Source organism: Phalacrocorax carbo, chromosome 20 (genome assembly GCF_963921805.1).
Source record: "Phalacrocorax carbo chromosome 20, bPhaCar2.1, whole genome shotgun sequence".
NCBI lineage: Eukaryota > Metazoa > Chordata > Aves > Suliformes > Phalacrocoracidae > Phalacrocorax > Phalacrocorax carbo.
In genome coordinates, this window is record NC_087532.1 from 8,526,042 (window position 1) to 8,550,872 (window position 24,831).

Sequence of the window (24,831 nt, forward strand, 5' to 3'; positions counted from 1 at the left end):
GACACACAAAGCACGCCTGGAATCTAGTTTCATTTTATTTTAGCAAACTGCATGTTCTTCACTTATCAACATCTCTACATTAGCAATTGTATAGCTCTCCAACTTCTCTTTAAAAAAGGGTAAACAAGAGGTGACAAAACTCAGGCTCTTCATCTCTTAAAAACATTTGAAAGTTGGATTCAAGAAGACTTTTATATATTTTGGTTTTAATAACAGATGTGGCGTAGAAACACTAATTCAAATCACCCGCCTAATCGAGAACTACCCCCTTTGGAGCCCCTCTGGCATCAGATGCTCAGTAGACGCCGTAGCCTCCGTTTACTGAAGATCTGACTCGCCGTCAAACAAACCTTGCTGGCCTGAAAGGAGCCGAACGCGCCGCCTCCTCAGCCTGTCGCGATAACGGCCGAGCAGAAAGAAGCACCTCCAGGACGCAGTGCAAGTGCTGTATGTACACCGCTTCTTCACAGAAGCGTTAGGGACCTCGTCATGCAGGGGGTCTAGGGAGGACTCTTCTGCCGTTGTACCTTCTCATCAAGAATCTCATTCCCCATCCCCATCCTGTTCCTGCTGTCTAAAGATATAAAGATCTTCTCTGAAGAATTTTTTAAAAGCCAACCCTCCCCCCCAAACCCAAGAGGAACACCGTAAAATGTACAGATTATATATGTCCTAGAAAAGTCCTAAAATTATTGCAGAAACTAAAGATGACTCGTTCCAGGGGAGGGGCAGGCACGAGGCACAGCATTGAGGTCTAACAAATGCTCGGGTTGGTTTGATTTAGTTTTCAGCTTTTTCCCCATCATTCAAGAAAAAAAAAAATTAAAGAAGTGTTTAAGCATCAGAACTAAAATACAAATGCACGTTGACTTATAAAACAAGATTGTGGATTTGACCATGGGATTCCCTGACAGTGGAAAAATTTTACTTTTTTGCCCGGAGAGATTTCCTCATGGCGGATTTGCCCTTGGCAGAGGGTTTCACTTCCTTCCTCCCGCTGGCTGCTGGTTTCTTGGAAGAGCTGCCACCAGAGGGTTTCTTGATGGCTGGTGCTGCTGGTTTGGCTTTCTTAGCAGGGGTTTTAACCTTGGGAGGGGGCTTTGCCTTCCCCCGACGGGCTGCAGGGGTTTTTCTTGGCTTGGGCTTGGACTCCCTTCGCTTCATCGCAGGGGCCCTGCTCTGTGATTTCGGAGGCGGTCTCTTCTGCATCCTGTCAGAGAGAGAGACAGCGCAAGATCTCAGTGGAGGCGCAAATGCTACCCGGAGCAGAGCTGCTGTCATCAATTTGCATAAACGAAGCAGATCTTGGCATCCCTGTTCTTTACCGCGGGTGTTCCTTTATGCAGCAGTTCATTCCATTAGCTAAATCCCAAAGAGCAAGAACTCCTCTGGCGGATCTCGCCGCGCTAAGCACTTCTCAATCCCCACAGTGCTCTGCCAGCGAGGTTTCAAACCCCTTTGCTGGGCATATGAATGCACAAATAACAACGACGAGTCAAAGTCAACTGTCAGAACAATTAAGAGACCTAAGCACTATCTCTCCTCTCTAAATGGAATTTTATTACTTAATTTAAATCCACATTCTGAGTAAGGCAGGTTTCATATCTGGCTACAGGACTGCAAATAATACTGTAGGGAAAAGTTTTCCTCAGGAAACGCTTAATAAATACAAAAAGTCCCATGTGAAACGTCACACCTTTGTATTGCACAAAAGGCGACTTTAGGAGACCAAAAGCAATACAAAGAATAAATACAGGCTCTCTTATCATCTGGAGGGGAAAAAGAGGTAAGCTTCAAAGTATGGAATGGGGGAGATCACTATCGCTGGAGCAAGGCATAATTAGAAACAACTTCTTCCGACGCCTCCGAGCAGCAGCCTCGTGGATAAATAACCACACCAAGAGACAAACCTGTGACTCTACAGCTGTGACAGACACTTATTTTATCCGAAGGAGCCCGTTTATCTCTCATGCTGCCATACCTCTTCTTTGGTGGTGGCTCCTCCTCCTCAGACTCTTCCTCTTCAGATTCTTCTTCCTCCTCAGATTCATCCTCTTCTTCCTCATCAGATTCCTCAGAGTCCTCATCCTGCTGCTTCTCTGGGTAGAGCACATCTGGGCTACAAGAGGGTTCTTGTCAGAGCGTGACTTACTTCTAAGGATACGACTGCAGGCTGAGCAAGCCTTGGGCCACCCTGGCTTTCATCAGGCACTGCTGCCCATCCTCCTGAACCCAGAAACACCCCCAGGACTTCTGTGTCTCTCTGGAACCAACGTTATTTAGTCTCTGCAATGGCCGAAGGGTGACAGACTGTAAGTAACCACGGGATGCCCCAGCCCTAAGCTGCTCTTTCTCCAGTTCTCTCCTCATCGCTCCTTCTGTGCAAACACAGGAAGGCAGACACCAAAGGGACAAGATGGGGCTCCAGCAACCCTGAACACAGGCTGAAGCCACTGAGGCCTTTGTACGTATGCAATAGAACTGTGGGAAGCAGAGACTTTACTGCCCATGCTGCCATTTGGCTCTCCGTGGGACACTAAGCTGCCATCCCTGGGCTCCATGTGGCCCAGCAAAATATACACTCACAGCAGGCGAAGAAAGGCTGGTTTGGTCTTACAGAAGCTAACCTAGGTCATCTTCCCTCCTCCCACCTCTCCTCCACATCAGCATTAAGAGAGGCAAACAGCTCCTACTCCTTAGGAGCACCCTTGCATGAAGAACACCACACTCGGCCTGCTCGCGTGAGTTTGTTTTAGCATGGGAACACTTAAATATCCCCTATCCTGCAAAAAAAGCATCATGACAGAGTACCTGCGAAGACAGAGCCCAATATTTTTATTGCCCTTAAAAGCTTCCCTTGCCAATGAAGTCAGCTTTATGTTCCCTTACAGACATCCAAGTAATGTACGGGTGACAACGTGGTGGTTCATCAGTTATTAAACCCTCCGCAAACCTCCCTGTAAATAGGGGATTGGCCTATGAACTTCAGCACTGCTGTCTGGCTGACCTGTGTGACACTTTTCTTGAACATCGTTTTACAGCCAAGCTCTTTACCTAGGATAATAAGGGAAGCAAAGCTGAAAGGTTCCACTGAAGCCCTTTCCAGAGATTTGCTCCATCCAGCCATTCTTCTCACATTTCTGCAGGGTTCTCTTCAGTAGGTGCACTGTGGGAAAAAAAAATATCAGAGAAAGGTTGCGTTACTATCTTTATCCACTTGTCTGACCTTACTGCTCTCTGCAGTGCCCTCTGAAATCAGAGATGGAGCGTCAGGATGGAGTCGCCTTTGCCCAGGACACCTGCAGAGGAACTGGAACAGCACTGAAGACTTGTGAAGACATCACTGCGTGCTTCTTTTTGCACTCAGCGAAGAGCAGCTGCTGTGCGTAAGGCCTGGCTGGACCACTGTGTTTAGAAGTTTTAGTATGTCTTATTTAAAGGGAAATCCTCTTGCAGTTAATTTTCAGGAAGAAGATACAAGATGCAAGTGTTTGTTCCTGAACACTTAGCAAGAGTGGTTATAGATTCTCCAAAGGAAGAAAGGAACAGTACAGGTTTTTGATGTCACAATCAAGGGATCCTCCTTTATAAACACATTCAGCAGCACCATGTAACAACTACTGTCCAAATTTAACCCAAGTCCCAGCTTTCTTCAGCCTGTTCTCCAAAGTATTTTTTAGAACAAGTCTTTACTCTGGTTTTGCCCTCCTGCTGTTCTAAATTTCACATGTGGTGCATCTTTCCCCCGTTCTGTGGTGATGGGGTTTTTCTAAGGAAAAATATTTGGTCTAGAAATATGACAAATGCACTTTTGATTTCAGTTTTCTGTTCCATTGTGTACTGTGTAAAAATGGTAACCGAAACTGCACAAGTACAGGGGACCTTTGTCTCTGGCAAAGGGCTGAAGTTGTTTGGTCAGTTCAAACCCATTTTCAGCTTGAATTAGAGGGACCATTTACATATTTAGCTCCCTCCAAACCAAGGGAAAGCAAGGCTTGCCCTCAGGCACATTCCAAAGAAGTTCACTTGAGGAATGCGAAGAGAAAAATCCAGAGAAACGCAGCTGGCTGAACTGTCATCTGAATCTGTTCTGTACGATCAATGCAGAGGTATTCACTCCAACCACTTATTCAACACTCCTGAAATGGGCTTTTACCAAGAACGGACACTGCACAGCAAGAGAACCATCTGGGACAGCGCCATACCTTCACCAGCTTGCAGGCTGCCTCTGCTGAGAAGTTTTACTCTGAATGGCACTGGAAGAGCTTGCACGGCAAATTGAGTTGATTGTAGCCATCAATTACTAGTGTTGCAACATTAGGATTGTCACAGCTTAAGAACTCTTTAAAAACCCCACACTTTTATAAACAGGAGGAACACATAAAACAGGGCTGTTTTTACTCTAGGTACCGGAGATCAACAGCAGCACGTAAAGGATTTGACTCCAGTTGTTAAGTACGAGGTATAAAATGGGGAGGAGTGCAGAGCACCGGCTATGCTCTGCAGTGCGTACCCGCCTGCAGGTCTTCCTCTGGTTGCTCTTAAAACAGAGCAGAGATCATCAAAATTCCTTTTATGTAATGGCAGGAGAAAGAAACCAACAGATTTGAAACTGACACTGAAACAGAAACTGAAATTTCCTTATCTGACTTGCAAGACTGACAAGCACCGGAGGCTGGCTAAACACACGCCTCGAAGGACATGGGCAGTTTCCAGTGGTCCTGAAAATAAATCGTGCATGGGCTTAGCAAGCCTGGAAACTCTCTTCCCTGCCCCAAGATTAAGAAGTCACACTTGACATCAGTCTCTAATCAGCAAAAGGCCTCAGGCAACCTCTTTAGCCTGCGTTGCTGCGAGGGAACATGCACTCCTCTGTATCAAACAGCCCTGCATCAAACAGCCGTGCTGATGCTGTGCTCCAGCTCCAGGTGAGGAGCGTGGGATCAGCAATCTCCTCTCCGGCCCCATGGCCTGAGGAATGGCACCAGCACCGTGACACCACAGTAACAAACTGATCTACTGTTAGGTTTGACTCTAGTGGAGACTGCTGTGAGCTCATCCTGCTTCAAATGACCTTCAGCCTCGGTTAAACAACCGCGTTGGGGCTCAGACCAAATAATGTAAATAAACCATTAGAAGATCTGCTTTAAAGTCTCTGTTAGTATTGCTTCTGCTAGTGCAAAAGTCAAAACAGACATTAGTGTCATTCCTGGGAACAAAGACATGCCAAATCCCTTCCCAAATACAACAGGATTAGTTTCTCTCCTCACTTGCTTGACCTTTTAAAATAAGAGCCAAAGAAGGATCTCAAACAAATCAGTAAGAGGGGTGCTTGTGAATTTTTAAAAAGTTAGACTATGCAACTTCTCTAAATAAAAATCAACTAGGAACTGCATTTATGCCAAGCTGTAGCCTTTCAAAATAGAGTGAGACAGATGAAATCAACTTGGTGATTTAAGAACAACAAAATACTTGAATACAATTCCCCCTTCCTGGGAACTGCTATAGACAAGAGAAACATGCATTATGTCTCCCAAACTAGGCTTTGTCAGGCTTGAAAGGAACTAATGGGAATTAAAAACACTGAGCATCTCTGCAGCACAAAGAGCTGAGCAGCTGTCAGTTCCCCAGCAAGCTCAATGGAATAATTTAAAGGTGCTGCACAGACACATTTGCAGCTGCAAGACTCTTTTGGCATGTAAGAGAGAAGCGTTATGCAGGTCAGTACTTTACCCTGGAAGTTGGAGTTGGTCCCTGGGTGGTTTTCCAGGATATACTTCTTCAGCGCTGTGGTGGAGCAGGTCTTCGGTTCATTCATGGCCGCAATAGCAGACAGGATGGCGTCCTCCATCAGAGTCCCACCCAGCAGGGGCTTCTCCCCTGACTTCTTCAGCTATTTTCCAAGGAGGAAGAGAAAAGCATCAAGACAAAATTCTCCCAAACCAGGTCAGGACAAGCTCCTCTGCACCAGGTGGGTCGGCGCTCCTGCATTAGCACAGATATGTTTTATATTAAAACACTGCACAGGGAATGGGGCTCTCCCAGCTTTAAGGGGGAGGACAGGCCTATTCAACTGGGCTGGAGTGCTTTTTATCGGTAACACATTGTCCTAATCCCTAGACACACTGCAAGGATGTGGCAATCTAAGGGCCTATCACTCAGGGAAGGAAATAAATCAGATCTTCCTCCATCCCACAGACCAAATGTACCCAGGAGACTTCTATGGCACAGACAGGAGGAAAAGACATTGCAGACATCTGGGGTACCTACTGCACTTACAATTAATGATGGAAAGGAAGGCTTACCCCACCATCTCCCCTACTGTGCTAGTGAGTCAGAGCTGAAGCAGCGTGTGGAGCACGCTAAGCAAGGAAGGCAGGGGGATCTGCTCCAGAAATGTAGACCAAGAGGAGAACAAGAGTCCTACTGCTTCATAGTTTGACAACTCCTGAATATGACAGGCTGCTAAAGAAAGGTGTACCCAATGAAACCGGGCAGGGAGAGGGCGTGTTAACTTATATCCAAGGCTTGTGGTCAATACAGTCAACAAAACAAGATGAACTCTGGCTCTGACCTGGAATGTCCCAGATGCTCCCTTCCCTGTGATCTGCTCTAACTGGCCCTTCTCTACAGCTCTCTGCAGGGCATTCTTCAACAGCTGGGGTCTGAAATACAGGAGGATAAAGCGTTACTGACACACACTGACAGCTTAAAAAACAAACAGAGAAACAACGCTTTATACAGAGCGTGAGTGGCGCAGTACTTACGAGTGGTACCTGCCTACATACAGACATTTTAAATGGAGATCTGTCAGCAAGCGCTGAGTACATGAGAACAATGTACGTTAGCGGAAATTCAACTGCAATGCTTTCTTGGTGTCACTGCGTATCCAGAAACAGACAAGCTTCCCTTGAAGGACTTACTCATCTTGAAAAGCATCTTTGGACTCGGTGGGCAATGAGTCCGTCAGCTCGCAGACAAACAAGGGACTGAGCAGAAGCCCCCGCAAGAGTTGACCTACAGGGTTTTCCTGGATTTGCTTCCTCCCCAAGCCTTGATCCCCTCTGTATGGACAAACTTAAAGACTACTGTAAGGGTGTGCCAGCTAAAGCATCCAGAACCAAGTGGGACAAGATCCCAAGGAGAGGCCGTCACATCCACGCAGCTGAAGTGACCTGGTTTTGGTGAAGGGCAGAGGTGTGTAGAGCAATGCTGATGTCGGCGTCAGGAACAAAGATTGGGTGTGGAAGGATGCAGAAAAAGGCACAGCTTTTCCTCAAGCTCGACAACACAGAGCACCACCTGTCTGCTGCCTGCTGAAATACTGAACTGAATCACTGAAGTGAAGCAAAGCCAGAGGAGGGCTGCGTTTCACTGCTCCTCTGCCGCTCTGCTTGCAAAAGCGTACTCCTGCACCTACCTTATATCTACTTTGAGTTTGGGGTAATACTGTGACACATATTTCTTGATCAGGCTGTAAGAAGCTTCCTTCGGCTCACAGAGGCGGGTGAAAGCCAGTGGCAGGATATCTTCCAGCTTGACTTGTTGCTCTGCAGTCGAAGCGGAAGTGCTTTTCTGAAATACACATACTTTTACACATCAGTGGGGCCTAAAACTCTGGGATTTCTGATCCAGCAATGCACAGGTGGGGAGAAGTGCTCCTGGCACTGGCCACAGATCTAGAACATCAAGTTCTGTAAGGTAGTTCTTTAACAGTTTAAAAAGTTTAGCAGTTCAAGTAAAATCAAGCAAATTTGGCTGGAATTTTTGTAGGAGTCTTAGGAAAGTTTTACAAATATGAGTTGCCGAGTATTTAACAACATCTGTATTTTTAATGGTTTCCTTCCTCTTTCTGCAGCCATTTTCCTCTGCTGCCCCTTAATGAGATAGGTGAAAATGATTCACGCTGACACGAAACATAAGAACCAAAGGCAAAGACCTGTTTACACAGGTCAAATCTTCCCAAAAATGAACAGCTAAATGGGAATGCATTTTTTTTTCAGATGACGGAATGAAATCTTGATTGAAGCCAACGCTCCCTTCTGAATTTTCCTCCATCCCTTTGTTACTATGAGGTGGGGATACTCAGGAAAAAAAAAATGGTCTGTTCTTTATACAGAAAAGTCAGGGGGAAAATTTGCTGGAGTTTAACGATTTTGATGCTGAACAGCAGCTTTGCAGACAGTCAAACGGGTAAGGGTGCTCCTCACCCGGACAACTGCCTAACTGCTGGCTGAATTCACCCAAAACAAGAGCAAGCTATTCATTCTGCTGCACTAGGAACAAAGACACTGATATGCTGCACACAAGAAAAGTGATGTGTTAGCAGTTATCAGGTGCCTTGCTCAAACTTCTCGTGCAGCCAGTGAGCTCTATTTAAAAAGAAGTTACGCTGCAATTAGTTTCCTTCAGTGCCCTAGTGCCAAGGGTGTCAATGTTTCCTTCAGGTTTAGGACTTTTGGTCTCCCCAGTAGCCAAGAGATAAGCACCAAGGCGTTACAATACTCTCTGGGTTCACCCGTCTAAGGTGCAAGGGGATCAGCAATTCCAGCTAAGCATTTTGTAACTGCAGTGTTAGAAATGTGTTTCACACACCCAGCGCGGCAGGGAGTGGAGAACAGCGGTGCTGGAACCACGACTAATTGTGAGGACTAGGGTCAGAAAAACCCACATCACACTTTACTACCTCAGAACAATATACACCCAACAGTAGCAGCTTTCTTCCAGAAGCCTCAGGACATTTCCTTCTTCCTCCCTCTGCCCTCACAGCTGATGGAAAAGTGTTCAGCTGACAGCCCTGAAGACTGAAGTCTTCCGTTTATCCATGCAACAGATATAACAAACAGCAGCAGCATAAAGCTCTCTTACAATACCTGAGAGGCATCTCTCTCTACCAGGTAAAGACAGAAGAGGAGCTTCATGGTTATTCAGTTTTCTGCCTCTGAACCAAAGCCTAGGGGGTTAATGTAAACATTTTAAAACTAAGATTTTTATTATTCTACTTGGTTTTAATTTCTCACACTAGCTTTCTGATTCTGATTTTAATTGAACGGGTGTTTGAATAACTACTTGGGGAGGAAAAGTACAGTAAGGAGGAGAACACTCTTTGACTGGGGTCAGGCTGCATTTCGTAAGATACATGTGTTTCAGTGCAAGATCTTTCAGAGTATTGTTGAAAATATCCATCTTACCTTTTTGTCTCTGGCTTTTGGAACAGTTTTTCCTCCATTAGACACCACCACAAAGCTCCCAGAAGCTCCCTTTCCTTTCACCTAGTTAGAAATAATGACAGTTTCAATCTTTAACAAAGTAACTCAGAATTATAACAACTTGAAAGAGACTAACTGACATCGTTAGGCAGTTTTTGAATGCACGTCGCCCTGCCTCTGTTACGGCAGAGGCCCGATTTGAACCCACTGACATGTCACTAAGATTAGAAAGCACGGCCAGACATTAACAACATACTCTGCTGTCCTGACCAGGAGACCCTAACAGATACCACAGGCATACATTAGAGTGGTAAAAGAAACGTGCTGCTGCAGAAGTGACGTTGTTAGACTCAGTTTGAAGACGCATGCTGCTGCAATGCTACATGACACAACACCAAGAAACGGTCATAAATTGCACAAAAGACAACTGTGAAAAGTATCTGTTTGACAGAGCAACACAGAAATTCTGTCAGTATCTAACAAAGTGGAAACAGGGGTTGATTAACCTCCACAAGGGAGAACCCGATCACCCCAGAGGCCTGCTAACGGAGTTTAAGAAACTCCTATGTAATTCAGTAATAGCAGCTCCAGTGCTGCTCCACAAAGCAGCTCTTACCTGTCTAATGATTCCTCTCTCCAGCTCCCTTTTCAATGCTTGCTTTAGAAGATAGCCTCTCCTCTCAAGCTCCAGGGAAGGGTATTTGTGGATGATGTATTTACGTATTGCAACGACTGATGCGCCACTCTTTTGGAAGCACGCCTGAAACAGAAGCAAAAAAGTTTGTAGAAACGACCTGCACTAAAATGAACCTGCTGTGGGTCTGGAATAACAGAGGTTGAGCGGATGCATACAGGCCAGCACTTTGGCACTGGATGCCAGGGCTGGCCTTTTTCCCCACAATGACTCAAGAGCATAAAGTAAGATAACAAGATACTTAACTTCCCCCTTCAGAGTAGCTGAAGAGCAGACAACACAAAAGCAGCACAGCAAGCACATTCAACAACTCCCCTGTCCTGAAGCACTTACACATAATGGCTTAAGCACTACATGCTACTACAAAATACAGTTACCTCTTGGGAAACAATGCTGCACAACTGGTAAGGCATTTTACTAATGTCAGACAGTCATCATTAAGTCAGAACAAGTTGCCTGTTATTTTTTTAAGAAGTTGGAGGATTGACATTACTAAACTAGTAAAAAAACCTAAGGTGAAGTTCATATTTTGAAGATATAGCAGCTGAAAATTAAGGCTGGGGGAGTCCAGGCCTCCTGCAAAGGCCACGTGCGTGAACCAAGCCTCAAGAGGAGAGCAGCAGCACAACTGGAACAGCACAGGTCTCTTCTTCCAACCAGGAGGGATACAGTAAACCAAGACCTACACCGCTCTGGAATGCAAGTTTACAGTATTGCTATATTCAGTTCATCATCATGATTGCTGTGCATGTATTGAGTTCATCAGTTTATCTGTCCTGAATTAGAGTAAGTTAATGCTGAAAACATAGATGGATTAATCAGGTAAATCAAGTTAAATATGGCCAGAAGGCATGCCAAATTAACGATGACAGCAATCAACCAGGTTATGACATCCCAGCTGTTTCCAATAATATAATGGGGGGTGGGGGGGACAAATTCTAAACAAAGAAATAAGCTACAGGTTCCCTCATCATCATCATGGACTCACACTTCAGCAAGACGGGCCTCCAGGCAGAAGCACACGGGTCTTACACACCAGGTTTCCTGCTAACAGGCAGCACTACCATCCGTACCATCAGAAAGCTGAAATTGTGTTTTTAGGCGCACAAATTATTCTGCTTTGCGACAGATGAACAAGAAGAGAAACATTTGTCTCCTGCTTACCCTGATGGCCTCAGTTAAAATAGCATCCATTTTGGGACGTGAGGTGGCAGCCATCTGAGTTTGCTTCTGCGCTCTAGCTAGCTGGCTAGCAGAAAGAGTAGCCCACGCAGGAATGGTCTTTTTCACCTTCTTCTCCTTTTCCTTAGACTGATCCTTCTCGCTTAGGAAAAATACAAAGCAACAGTAAGACAAGAGACACTGTAAAACAAGCCGACAAGCAGAACAACAATGAAAAGTCCGGAACATCTGACACTGAAAATAATTTAAAGAACATTTGATGTTTCTATTAGAAAAAAGAGACCCTATCTTGATATTCAGCTTCACACATGTTCTAGAGCAGCACCTAGACTTGACCGGTAGCTTCCTCCTGAGAAATATGAGCACCTTTTTAAAGGACCCATCCTATTTTCCCCATCTCTCCCACCACCTTTTGTATCTGTAGGACCTGACTTTCTTCAGAATCCTACCCAGATCCCAGAATTCTGCACTAAGCAAGCCTTACTCCTTTTTGGTTTCTTCTGAGGCCTTTGTTTCCCCCTTCCCTTCATTCTCAGGTTCCTTTGGCTGTTCTGCTTCACTGGATGCAGCAGGCAGGGTTTCATTCTCTTGTTCTTCTCCAACAGAGGCAGATTCCTCAGAGGTGACTTCTGTATCTGAGAGATGTGAAAACGCATCAAGTTACTGCCTAAAACCAGCCCCTATTCTTCAGGACGGCAGTGGGGGGGTGGGAAGCTTAAGAACACACCCCCAAAATTATTTCCCACCAGACAGTTTCTTTTCTCTAATTTGAACAGATGATTTGAATGTAACTTAAGCAAACAAAACTACTGAAAGTTTCAGTAAGGTGCATCATGTAGCATTTTCACAATGAACTAACTCCTCCAGTCTTCTCTTAACTCGAGAAGTTACTGTTGCAATCATCCCTCATCAGAGAGGCCTGGGTGGGGAAGGGAGGGGGAAATCAGTACCATGAAACACTAAGATTTTCCCCTAGGTTGAGGCTTATGTGTTTTTAACTCGGAAAGGTGCAAAACTATACGTCTCCACAGGAAATTTACATAGGTACATACAAGTAGCTTTGTTACGACCAACTTGTTTTCAAACACTGCTATTCCTGCATCCCACACTGCAGCACCTGAAGGATTTTAACCATTCAAATAACGTTTTTCCAGACTCGGCAAAGCTTTACCTTGCACATGCATTGGCAGAAGCACTTGTCTATCAGCAGGATCAAATCCAGTCAGAAATCAACTCACCAAGCACACTAACTCCAGTATATTTAGCTGAGAACAGGCCTTAGAGATTGGGCTGCCTACTAGATAAGATGAATACAAACTGCCATTACCCGCTTTTTGGATAAAGAACTGTCCACCATGACTGCTCGATGCAGCAGACAGGTTCTCTATCTCTGAGAAGGAGCTTAAGCACTCCAGCTGCGTTCCTGTGCATAATTTTCCTATGGAGGCATTATGCATTTAAAATAGGTGGTGTATCAATGGTTAGTTTCGTACATAATTTATTTGTGACACCAAAGAGGACAAAGTCAGTGAAACTAACTGAATATGATACCGAAATGACACATTCTGAGAAACTGAGGTGAAGCTGATAAGACCAGACACATCAGACTAGATTTCATGACACATTGCGGTAAAATCCTTTTGTTCGGGAAAAGAAAGATAGAAAGAAAGAAAGAAAGAAAAAATACTTGTTTTTTCCACTCATTAACTCAACCTTTCAATCTTAAGCCATCTTCCTACTGAAACTTCACAATTTCTACCTTTACTCTAAAGAATGAGCAAGCTTAAAAGGGACTATATTTAGCTATATTTTCATGACAGGAGTGTCAGGGCTTCGCCACAGGATAGGAAGGACAAAACAAACGGGTTCAGACTGAAAAGAGTGGCTGCAAAATACAACTTCCCAATAATCCCAGAAAAGCCTGTGAAAAGAAGCTAAGCATCAGTAATATTTTAATCATACCAGTGAGGTTGTTTCAGGAGTTTCAGGACACATTCCTATGGTTGCATATATATTAACAATCCACTCTAGAACTATTACCGTACCCGCTTTGACCTCTTCACCTTCAGCAGGTTTGCTTTTGGGAGGAGTTTCCCGGGAAGAAGAATTCACCGAGCGACGGATTGGCATTGTGTCGTCTTCAACTTTCTAGAAAAAGTATACAAAAATCAGTATAGATGCTGCAAAGAATCAGAAAGTTTTTGAAATGGGATTAAAGTAAATCAAAGCAGCATATGTAGAAGTATCCTGGTTATATTTGGATTTTTCAGAATTTTAAAAGACAGCAACCCTCAAACCAGCTTCTTTGAAGCATACTAAGAGAGGACAGTTTCACATTTTACAGTTATAAAAGAGGTATCTTCTTTTCAATCCCAAATTAAAGGAGATGACCATTTGAGGATTTTGACAAATACAACATCTCAGGGAAAGCAGGGAAGGGGAAGGAGAGTGCCTACAGGGTTTATGAGACTCCCAATCAAGTTTCCTACAAGCAGCGGAGAAAGAATACTGAGTAACCTTCAGCAGGACTGGAAGTCAAGGACTGATCCAAGGGCAAGCTTGGAGAATGGGCCAGCCCCTACCTCACTTAACTTGTCCGTGTGGATCAGCTGAGCTCCCGTTAAGAGTGGAAGCGCCTTATGATGCACGGGTTCAGCTTCAGACAGATCAGTCGCCATTTAAATTAATTTCTAGCCCCAAGTGCAGGTAACACTGTGGAGCCCCAGGTTTTAACCCCAAGGACTTTTTCCTAATGGTTTTCACAGTGCAGTGAGGAGTCAACCTAAAGTACAGAAAAGATGTGGTGTGAAAATTAACAAAACAAAAACATCTACGTCCATGTATCTAACAAATTAAAGATCAAAAAGAAAAGAAGAATAAATGACTTACAGCTTATGACTAACATAACTGACAATCAAGACTTGCATTCAACAAAGATGCTAAAACATGTAGGCAAACTTGAGCGCTATGGATGTAGCAGAAATGGTAAAGGTGTAAGCCGGACCTGCAGCCTACTTCATTAAAACATATCTGAAAGAATAAAGAGGCTCTTTAAATTAACAGAAAGTGTTATCAAAAAGCAAGTATTGTACTGTGCCTAATGTAAGACGTTGCGGTAACTAGTAAGTCATTCACTTTGGGTTAAAGCAGGAGCTGACACACTGATCCAGCTTCTATCACCCTAAGGAATTAAACCATTAAACCTGTTAGACAAAAAATATACACACTGGGGACCCAAACCATGCCCCTCCCAAGCTAAACCACATGCAATTCATAGAAATTAATGAGTCCTTGAACAAGAAAATAACCATCAAAACAGCAGTCTCCATACCTTCTACAAAAAAAATTGAAGCTTTACAAAACTCTCCTCCAAACACATGCAATGCCATGGGTACTGAATGAGTTAAGCTTACTTTAACCCTCATCAGGTCTCACACCCTTTACTACCATTATGCTTCTACAACCTTTCTTACCTGTTGCCCATCCTCCTGCATCAGCCTCTCCTACGGAGAGGTGTTCCACTCTTTCATCGCACACCGGAGACTTTACTTGCTCATTCACTTCCTCTTCTCAGAAAGCCTCCTCTAAAGGCCTCAGAAGCAAAGCCTCACACCCCTAGCAAACCAGGGCTAGACCTGGCATCCCCCATTCCATCCAAAGATCAAGCTCCAGACTGCCCTCTTCCCCTCCGTACAGAGAAATAGGCAAATGCTCTCAATTTCTACCTATTCTGTATGTTTTCTTCCGCACAGACAAGGTGGCAGACACTTACCAGGAATTTTCACTTCTAGCACGTATTTTCCCAGCCTTAGTGTCTTCCTCTTGAATGGAGACCTAACATCACTCCTGGCACTGTTTTCAAGACGACTTTCACCATGGTTTCAGCACTTTGCACTGCATTCTCCATTGCAGGGGTGGATGGTCCATACCACATCAATACCACCTCAGTTACTCCGTATTCTTGCCCAAAAATACAGGCCTCTTATTACTCAGCAGTGGGGACCCCTAATCGATGGGAGGGACTCTCTCTACCTCTGTGATTTTCTCAGGCAAACCGAAACCCACCCCGTCTGCACAGAGCACTTCTGTTAAACCTCCAAGCTGTGCAGGTAGTTTCCATTAAGAAATCAGCCGCAGTGAAAGAAGAGTTGAGGGGAATGCGCGTCAAGATATGATGGTTCTCAAGGACTGGTGATGCAAGAGGCTACATCATTGTACCTACAAGATCTCCTTCCCAAACAATAAACCAGTAAATTAATAAACTAAATTCACTGCTGCTGTGGGTGGGTCACATCAGGGGCATACGCCTATGGCACAACCGACCGAGAGCCTTTCATTTCAGGACAACTAGACATACATATCACTAGGCACCATTCCATGGGAGATGCTTTAAAAGGCATTCATCTAGCTGGCCATCCTCAAAACGCAGCGCTTCTGACAGCTAAAGGCAGCCTATCCTCTCCTGCAACATCTACGACTTCTCCTTTGACACTAAACAGTCATTCTGAAAATCGACACTGACCAAGTCCTGCCTCAGCACCAGTAAAAGCAAAGGCGTGTAACAGTGCCAGATGATTTCTTCTGAGACAAAACAGAAAAATCAAAACACACTACATGCCAAAAACAAAATAAATGAGATGAATGAAGCTTTCTTATGAAATTTCAGGATGGGAAAAAAGTACTAACGGCCAACTAGAACAGACAAACTATGGCCCAGCACTTTTTTTTTTTTGGCCTATTTTAAGTGAAGAAAGCGAGAGGAAAAATGAAAACTTTCACCAGGCTTCAGCTCAGTATGAAATTTATTTTTTTTTTAGCAAGCATAGCCTGAAGCTCTTTAAAAAAAGCCAGCATTTTCAAGTGTGTCCTAAAATAACCAATTACAGATCCATCCTCAGGGCAATTGGTTGGGGGCTACAAAAGATGCTTTCCCTGAGCTCACTAACACACACATACAAGCACGCACTGTGGCTGACCTTGTCCTTGTATTTATTTTTAAACTGTGCAACCCGCATGTCACACACATGAAAACAAAGCACTCCCAACTTTGACTTCAAATTCCCAAGGTTCTAAAAATCCTTTTGTTTAGAGCACAGTGTAAACAATTTGAGTGTTTTTGCTCTGAAGAGTGCAACTTAGCACAGCACAATTCATAACTTCAGTGCCTAGGATACACGCAAATAAGCCATCATCCAGCAGTAATTCAGAGTGACCCAAACAGGAGCTCGTTGATTCCCTCTGCATTTCCATGCACAGATCATCTCCTGCTCAAAAGGCCAAGGGAATCAAAGGGGCGGGACGATTATCTCCTATTGACTTCAAAGCACCGATATTCAAGGGGCAAAGTCACAAGCACCACCTTGTGAAAGCATCACCTCTTTTAAGCCGGACTGCTCTTGCTTAGCCTATTTCTTTCCACAAAGGGATCAAAACTAGTTTTCTGGACTGAGTGTGAAATGTCAACTACAAACAGGCCTGAATTTAGTTTCTCAAAACATAAAGCAAAAGACTAGATGGGTTTGCAACAGCAATGCAGAAAAACTCTTCCCCCCCACCCATCCCTCCAAATAAAACAGATTTATTTAATGGAAAAATCAAGTCACACAACCAACTTTTACCTGAACACCCTATTTCATATACGGGACACTAAGACATCTTCAAATGTGTACCACAGCTATGACTGCAAGCATCACTCTTAAACAACTGGAAAATAATAAATGTCTCTTGCATTTACACAAATATCAAACAAACAAATATTGTGCTTAGAAAGTGGGAAGAGGCCATCAACTGAGGATGCAGGTTATCAAGGTGGTTGCTGGGTAACTCTCATGTATGCTTAAATCTCATCAACTGCCAGAAACAATAATGACCATCAGCAATGAAACATCAGGACACCAATCTTTTCAAAATGTGGCTTGAAGTACAGCCAGTAACTCCTCAAGCTCATTTTCATAGAGTTGTTAAGGTTGGAAAAGACCCTTAAGATCATCAAGTCCAACTGCTGACGTATCACTGCCCAGTTCACCACTAAACCATATCCTCCAGCACCACGTCTACCCTTCTTTTAAATACCTCCAGGGACAGAGACTCCACCACCTCCCTGGGCAGCCTGTGCCAATGTTTGACAGCCCTTTCGGTGAAGACGTTTTTCCTAATATCCAACCTAAACCTCCCCTGGTGCAGCTTGAGGCCATTTCCTCTCGTCCTATTGCTTGTCACCAGGGAGAAGAGTCCAACCCCCGCCTCGCTACAACCTCCTTTCAGGCAGTTGCAAAGAGCGATAAGGTCTCCCCTCAGGCTCCTCTTCTCCAGACTAAACAACTCCAGCTCCCTCAGCCGCTCCTCATTTTCCTATGGGTCATTTGAACTGCAAGTTCACAGGTTCCCCAACCACCACGAACAAGATGTTTCAAAGCTGGTGAAGCAGCAAGGAGCTGACAAGCAACAAACCCCACAACTTTCTGGATAAGCAGGAATGGCTGATAGTGTCCAGCCTCCCAGCTCAGTGAACAACCACTGACGGAAGATCCAGTCAAAGGTACAGGCAGCTTTCCGTGAACTAGTATGAAACACTATAGCAATTTCCTACTGAGCTATCAGCTCATTGTCAGGGAGAAAAAAAAAATAAAAAAGGGAGGCTTCAGCTGAGACACACATGTTTTGGATAATATTTCAGGAGAGTGGAGTCCCCCCACCAATGTAACATGCACAAGAACCTTTTTTTAAAAAAAAAAAAGTCAATTTGAGGCACAGTTTGGCTGACTCCTTGAATTCCTGCTGGCCGTAAGACTTTCCAGCTTATCTAAGATTTCAATCTCATTCGAGGGAAAATATTTCAGGATAAAATCAGGTCTCAAACATGGCAAGCCAACTGTCACAGGCTGGCGGAAATACCAAGTCACAAGGACTCAGGGTAGGGTGCACAGGCTGAGCTGACTGAAAACAAATATGCAATGGAAAAATGAGACAGCATATCCAACCCTGTGCCGTAAAGGGTGTCCACTTACTGTCACACGACACCGGTGATTGATGTGCTCTTAGGCATGACTTGGTATGTGGTACACTACACAGGTCTAGAAATCAGGTCAAAAAGGGCTAGAAAAAAGTTTTTACGTTCTTGCAGATTCGAAGCGAGGGTGTCAAGGGATACAAAACCACCAACCTTACAGGCAACACAAGCAAGAATGACTTTATTATCAGAAAGGCTTAAAAAGCAAAATAACTGGATTTCAATAACAGGCTATTGATTATTGTGCAATTATCGACTAGTTTCTAAAGCTGAATTGAGCTGAAGAATTGAGAGAATTTGGCACATACAGGACACCCAGGTGATGGGGTGCTGTCAGCATAGGTTTATGAAAGACAGGTCCTGCTTAGCCAACTCGATCTCCTTCGATGGCAAGGTGACCCACATAGTGGAATGGGGAAAGGCTGTGGATGTTGTCTGCCTGGACTTTAGTAAAGCCTTTGACACTGTTTCCCACATCATCCTCCTGAAGAAACTGGCTGCTCATGGCTTGGATGGGTGCACCCTTTGCTGACTATAGCACTGGCAGGATGGCCGGGCCCAAAGAGTCGTGGTGAAGGGAGTTAAATCCAGTTGGAGGCCGGTCACAAATGGTGTTCCCCAAGGCTCAGTACTGGGGCCAGTTCTATTTAATATCTTTATCAATGATCTGGATGAGGGGATCGAGGGCACCCTCAGTACGTTTGCAGGTGACACCAAGTTGGGCGGGAGTGTTGATCTGCTCGAGGGCAGGAAGGCTCTGCAGAGGGACCTGCACAGGCTGCATCGATGGGCCGAGGTCAAGCGTATGACATTTAACAAGGCCCAGTGCCGGGTCCTGCCCTTGGGTCACACCAACCCCAGGCAGCGCCCCAGGCCTGGGGCAGAGGGGCTGGGAAGTGCCCGGCGGAGAAGGCCCTGGGGGTGCTGGCTGACAGCCGGCTGGGCATGAGCCAGCAGTGCCCGGGTGGCCAAGGAGGCCACCAGCCCCCGGGCTTGTGTCAGCACTGGGGTGGCCAGCAGGAGCCGGGCAGGGATGGGGCCCCTGTGCTGGGCCCTGGGGAGGCCCCACCTTGAGTGCTGGGCTCAGGTTTGGGCCTCTCGGGACAAGAAGGGCCTGGAGGGGCTGGAGCGTGTCCAGAGAAGGGCAGCGGGGCTGGGGCAGGGTCTGGAGCACAAGTGTGCTGGGGGGCGGCTGAGGGAGCTGGGGGGATTTAGCCTGGAGAAGAGGGGGCTGAGGGGAGCCCTTCTCGCTCTCTGCAGCTGCCTGAGAGGGGCTGTAGTGGGGGGGGTGGGGTTGGTGGCTTCTCCCAAGTCACAGCCAATAGGACAAGAGGAAAGGGCCTCAAGCTGCACCAGGGGGACATTTAGATTAGATATTAGGAACAGTTTCTTCACCAAAAAGTTTGTCAAGCATTGGAACAGGCTACTCAGGGAAGTGGTTGAGTCACCATCCCTGGAGGTATCTAGAATACATGTAGATGTGGTGCTTAGAGACATGGCTGTGGACTTGGCAGTGCTAGATTAGTGGTGGGACTCGAGGATCTTAAAGGTCTTTTCCAACCTAAATGATTCTACGATTCCATGATTCTATGAGGAACACTTAAAAGTCTCAGAAGCTGCAGAAAAAAAGCACAGGAAACGTTAATAATATTTTCACAAAGCAAAAATGGAAATCCAGACAAAACATGCCCAAATATTATCTACTAAATGGCAAGTTGGACAACTTTTTCAAGACTTCTGGACCTCTGAAATCCTCAAAGCTCTCTCCTAAAAATCCAGCTCAGGTAGAAGATACCTTACCAAAACCCTCAATATCTCTAACATCACAGAATGTATCATGGAGCAACATCTTTGATACAAATTTGCTTTACAAAATGTATCTCTTAAAAGTTCTCAGCTGATTGCCTGCTTCACAAAGATGTTGTAGCATTTGCTGATCTCCCTTTTGTTTTTGCAGCTCACAGAGCTGCCTGTTGCCTTGATTAAGCCAGACCAGTAGTATTTAGTAATTTATAACAGCCTTTAAACGTGCAGAGGAATAAAATATCTCACTGAATACAGAATACAAGTTAGTCCCCACTTCTAATCCTTATTTGGCAACCTGCTCAGGAATTCACTCCCGTTTCACATCTGGCTGAGCATTACTTCACAACTGGCATTCCCATCAGTTTTGTTGCCATTCCACCAGTTTTGTGCCAACTCTGTCCCGGTCCTTGAGGACACCACACTGCATCAGTTTCCTGGGAGGTGTCCTAGTTAAGCAGACCTTTCAATCGTGTGCCTCCTGATTAAGCTACAAGGGCCGTATTTGCAACCCTCTTGCAGTTGAGTCTCCCAGAGATCTGCTACAGGCTATCTGAGCCCCACGCTGCCACGAGCATTGAAAACCATCTTGTTTCAATTAAAGAAGAACTGGTCCAATACAAAGATCCAATAGCTCACCACTTGCCAGGCAAGAAATTCTTTGGCTTGACTAGTGTTACAGTTTCTATTTCCATCTACTCCTTCCCTATAGAGTGCTAAGGAGGGGAACAACAAATCCCAAGTATGTTAGTTAGGGTTCAGGGGAGCACAGTGAAAACCTTTCACGACTCTAGTATCTAAACATGTGTATTCCTACATACAGAGACCCAAAGGAGAGTTTTTCTAAGTCTGAAGATACATCTTCATTTCAGGGTAGCACTGAATTCGGACCTGTGACTCCAAAGGCCGCAAATGCAACCTGACTTACACCTTGCCTATCCTGTTGACTTTTACAGAGGAGAACAAAGATTAAACACTGCCCTTCTGCACACACAGGTGCTGCTTTCACTTAAAAAAAAAAAAGAAAGAAAAGAAAACAGCACATTAGTACAGTGAGATTGATGCTTTTCCTCCCCACCTGGGATTGAGCTGAGTGTCTCGGCTAGGATATAACACTGGAACTCAAAGTCAGCTCAGTCTCAACAGATGTTTATTAAAATACAAGTCACAACCCGTGCCTCACCTCCACTATTTTTCACCACCAAGAATGTTGGCTCAATATAGAATCTGAAACCCAAGGTGGTTTTTTTTCTCCCTCAATCTTTGACCTACACAGAAGACAGTAACAGCACATCATTTCCGTGGCCTGGATTATCTCCTCCTGTACCCAGGAGCCTTTCTTCACCTGCCCAAACACATAGCCAAAGCCAGGCAGTGCACAGCTTAAATTATGCCACCACCATACCGAGAAACTCGCAAGAACTTCTGCTAAGGGATTAATACAAACCAGAATTTCTGCTGGCATAGCTGTCTAAAAATAATCCCTCTCCGCACTGATGCTCAGGACTGCGACAGTGACAACCTCTGTGGAACAACAGTTTTTGATCCTTGATCCAGATTCTCCATGTGCTGCCACTGACACAAGCAGCTAAGGAATTAAATAGCCTATATTAGAGTGCATGGGGTTCAGCTTCAGGTTTAGGTCACAAACTTAAAACTAATCCAACATGAATATCCACTGCTGAAAGTTTCACAGCCTTGGATGAAGTGTCTTAATTCCAGGATCCAACATCATGAATTTTGACAAACCACTGACACTTGAATGAAAATTCAGGCCGCTAACATTACATAACAGGGTAAGAACTTTTTTAGGCAACATCCTCCTTGCTTAGATGGATTAAACTTAAAACCACAATGGAAACCCTCCTCCCAAACTATTACTTGTTCAGCCATCACTTATTATTCTGTAATTCAAAACTAGATGTAATAAAAGCTATGATTTCCTTACAGTCTATATAAAACCTACTCACACCTCACATTAGAGTCCATTAATTTAAAACTGCTTTTATTCTCTCTCAGGGAAGTTAAATTCCTCAGAGCACCCTTGGTCACTTGTAACAAAACACTGACAAAAATCAATCCATCAGTTTCTATTGAAAGGGAACACAAAAGATATTCTGAAAACAAAAATAATTCAAGCAGCTACTACATGGGGAAAGTGCACGATGCACTGAAAAGCTAATTAATTAGGAGGCACACACAGGTAAAGGGGAGAAAGCCTGCAAAAGCCAGTAGATGTTTTCAAGGCTTATACACATTCCTCAGTTCTGAGGATCTCCCACTCTATCCACTAATCTCTTTAAGTCCCTCCTGAGGAAGGTTAAGTGTTCCCCAGTCCATCAAAACACCTCCATTCTGTAACCAAACTTATCAGCGATACCTTCCTCCGCTCTCATTCCCCCTACACACACTGTCCTCACATGGAGTGTAATAGCAGAGCATAACAGCATGACATTGTTTATAAACACGAGTACTTCTGAACCTTCCCCACCTCAATAAAATAGCTGCTTGCCAAAGACTGTTGGCCAACTATTTCTTGAAGATGCTAAAAATACTATTTATGGTAAAAACAAACAAACAAACAGTCACATGTTTGGAAATCAGAGTGCAACTATTACTCCAAAGGCCTGATAAGAACCAAGAAGTGACACGCTTGTTAACCCAGAAATAATTCAGCGGCCAAGTAAGACTCCTGAAAAGAGTAACCTGTGAAGTACCACAGATATCAGCAAACTGTCAGCCTCTGCTACCCTTTAAAAGGAGGAAACACGCCCACAACCCCACACCATCTAACTTTTATTCTCCTGCAGCACAGGCTGAGCAGTCCCTCATGGTTTGCAGACACTGGTGACTGTGAAAACAGCAAGAATACAGGCAGGAAGGATTTGTTCTGAACAGTGTCCTCAGGTACCATAAGCTGGTGGAGTCCCTCTGGCCTGGTAAGAGCTACACCAGCTTACCAGATTTTGCTACGCTGCTCCTCTCTCAAGTCTTTGCAAAGTTATCACCAAAAAAACAGTCCAGAGTGCCAATAAGGATAATGACTCCAGAACGGAAGCCCCTCTGAAACAGAACTGTTCCAGACTGGAATCTAACAGGCTTCTCTACAGAGAAGCTGTTAGAGACAGTGTTAGAGACCCACGTCCAACAAGGGGAAGACAGAAATTAACATTCTTTAACCAGGCTGTGATCACCACGGGGTCTCGGGAAGGAAGGCAGAAGCACCTAGTAGTCTCACGCTTAGGCCTGTATCCATCTCCAGCAGAACTGGGAGGGATTAAGAGCTTTTTTGGAAGCAGCACCCCACTGAAGTGTCAGAGTTTCTCCTCGAGCAGCAGCACTCCGGCCTCCGATGAAGTGGGTTTGTGGAGGGGGAAAAAAAACCCCACGACCAAGCAACCAGAACGCGGGAAGGGTACGGCGGGAGCTAAGGCACTTCCTAAGTTTATAAATAGCCATTATTTATTGCGTCGCACCCCTCTCTGCCGCTAACCTGCCCCCCCCGCGACCCGTGGGGCACCCGCCGGTGCTTACCGCGCGTCAGCGGGACGGGGGCGGCGGTTCCGACGCCCTCACCTCCTTTGTGAGGGAGGCCGGGGGCCCGCACCCCGCCAGGCCCGGCCGCGGGGCCCGCACACACCCGAGGGCCGGGGCCGCCTCCGAGGGCCTGGACGGGGGCGAGCCCGGCGCACCGCGGGCCTCCCCCGGTACGCGGGGAGGGAAGGGGAACGCAGGCCGCCCACCGCGACAGCGCCTCCGCCCCACGCAGCGTGTCGGCGACTCGTCACGACATCCCCCCCCGCCCGAGGCCTGTCAGGCGCTGAGGGGAGCTCCGGGGCCCCTCCGGCGGCCCCGCCAGGCCACCCCCGCGCCTCACACGCACCACTCCGCGGCCTACCGGGCCCGGCCCGGCCTCCCCCCCCGCAGCGCCGGGGTGGGGCGGTGGGACGGGACTCACCAGCGGGCCCAGCGGACACAAAGCGGCCCCTCTAATGGCGGCGGCAGCGGCGGGAGGGGGAACCGGCGGGGGGGGGAGGGGGGTCCGGGGCAAAGGGACGGGGGCGGGATCGCGGGGGGGGTGTGGCCGTGGCGCGCGGCGGCGGGGCGGGACCGCGGGGGCGCCGCCGGCCAATGGGAGGCCGCGGGCATTTTTCGAACACCGCCCCCCTGCCACTCCACGTCGCGCGGGCGGGGGGAAGAGCGGAGAGGGGGGGAAGGCCGCGCATGCGCGGTGCCTCCCGCGCCGCAAACACGGCGGCGAGGCGGGGCGGGGCGCGCGCCTGCCCGCCCGGCGGCCGTTCGCGGGTTTGCGCGCGCGCTGGCCGCCGTCTCTCGCCTCGCTGAGGCGTTTCCCGCCTCCACCGCCCCCCCCCCGGGCTGTCACCTCAGCGCTGCCGGGCAGGGGCCGCCTCCTCATTCTCCTCATCTTCCTCCTCATCTTCCTCCTCATCTTCCTCCTCATCTTCCTCCTCATCTTCCTCCGCCGCCGCCGTCAGAACCGGGCCTTCCAGTTTGGAACGTTACCGCGTCGCGTCTTTCCTCCGGCTTCTCGCTTCGTTCCCCCTCCCGCCCTTCGCGATTTCTCTGCCTTCGTATTCCCTCACCTTATTCGTCACGCCCGTCACTCTCATTAGCTATGTAATTCACTGCCTGCCTCAATTACATTAGTCCCAACGCTTAGATCTAGCTGCAAGCTGGGAGTTTTCTGTCAAAACGCACTTAACAAGTTCTCACTTGTGGGAAGGATCCATTTTCTGGCGCTCCTTGCTGTCTTTCAGGCAGCTTTACCTGTGCCTCAGCTGCCTGAGGTGAGGATTATTGCAAGGAGGAGCAGAGGCATGGCCCACGCTGGTATTCTCCCCATCATCGTTATTTCAGGTCTGTGCAGGGTATGCTGAGATGTAACAGAAGCATACCTCTAGCAATGCTCTTGC

General features: G+C 46.3%; 1 protein-coding gene across 4 annotated transcripts; it reads right to left on the reverse strand.

Annotated features, from left to right (window-relative positions):
• Positions 1-17: 17 nt before the first annotated feature.
• HP1BP3 (heterochromatin protein 1 binding protein 3) lies at positions 18-23,956 on the reverse strand. Of its 4 annotated transcripts, none has more exons than XM_064470498.1 (13): positions 23,856-23,956; positions 13,668-13,867; positions 13,131-13,233; positions 11,570-11,720; positions 11,068-11,227; positions 9,826-9,969; positions 9,192-9,272; positions 7,421-7,575; positions 6,575-6,665; positions 5,734-5,893; positions 3,055-3,166; positions 1,982-2,119; positions 18-1,210 (listed from the first exon to the last, which is right to left on the reverse strand). In XM_064470498.1, exons 2-13 carry the CDS (start codon positions 13,761-13,763, stop codon positions 925-927), a joined length of 1,677 nt encoding a protein of 558 aa, XP_064326568.1. In that variant the 5' UTR covers positions 13,764-13,867; positions 23,856-23,956; the 3' UTR covers positions 18-924. The 4 variants fall into 4 exon arrangements, with proteins under 4 accessions (XP_064326568.1, XP_064326570.1, XP_064326569.1 ...); XM_064470500.1 differs by lacking the exon at positions 23,856-23,956 and adding an exon at positions 23,432-23,641; XM_064470499.1 differs by lacking the exon at positions 23,856-23,956 and adding an exon at positions 14,858-14,877.
• Positions 23,957-24,831: the final 875 nt, after the last annotated feature.

Coding starts and splice junctions, on each gene's coding strand:
- HP1BP3 (XM_064470498.1), bottom strand. CDS start 13,763: ATGGCGACTGATCTGTCTGAAGCTGAACCCGTGCATCATAAGGCGCTT. Junction 11,721..13,130: donor AGGTGAAGAGGTCAAAGCGG/GTACGGTAATAG, acceptor CACATCTCTCAG/ATACAGAAGTCACCTCTGAG. Junction 3,167..5,733: donor GACCAACTCCAACTTCCAGG/GTAAAGTACTGA, acceptor TTTTTCCCACAG/TGCACCTACTGAAGAGAACC.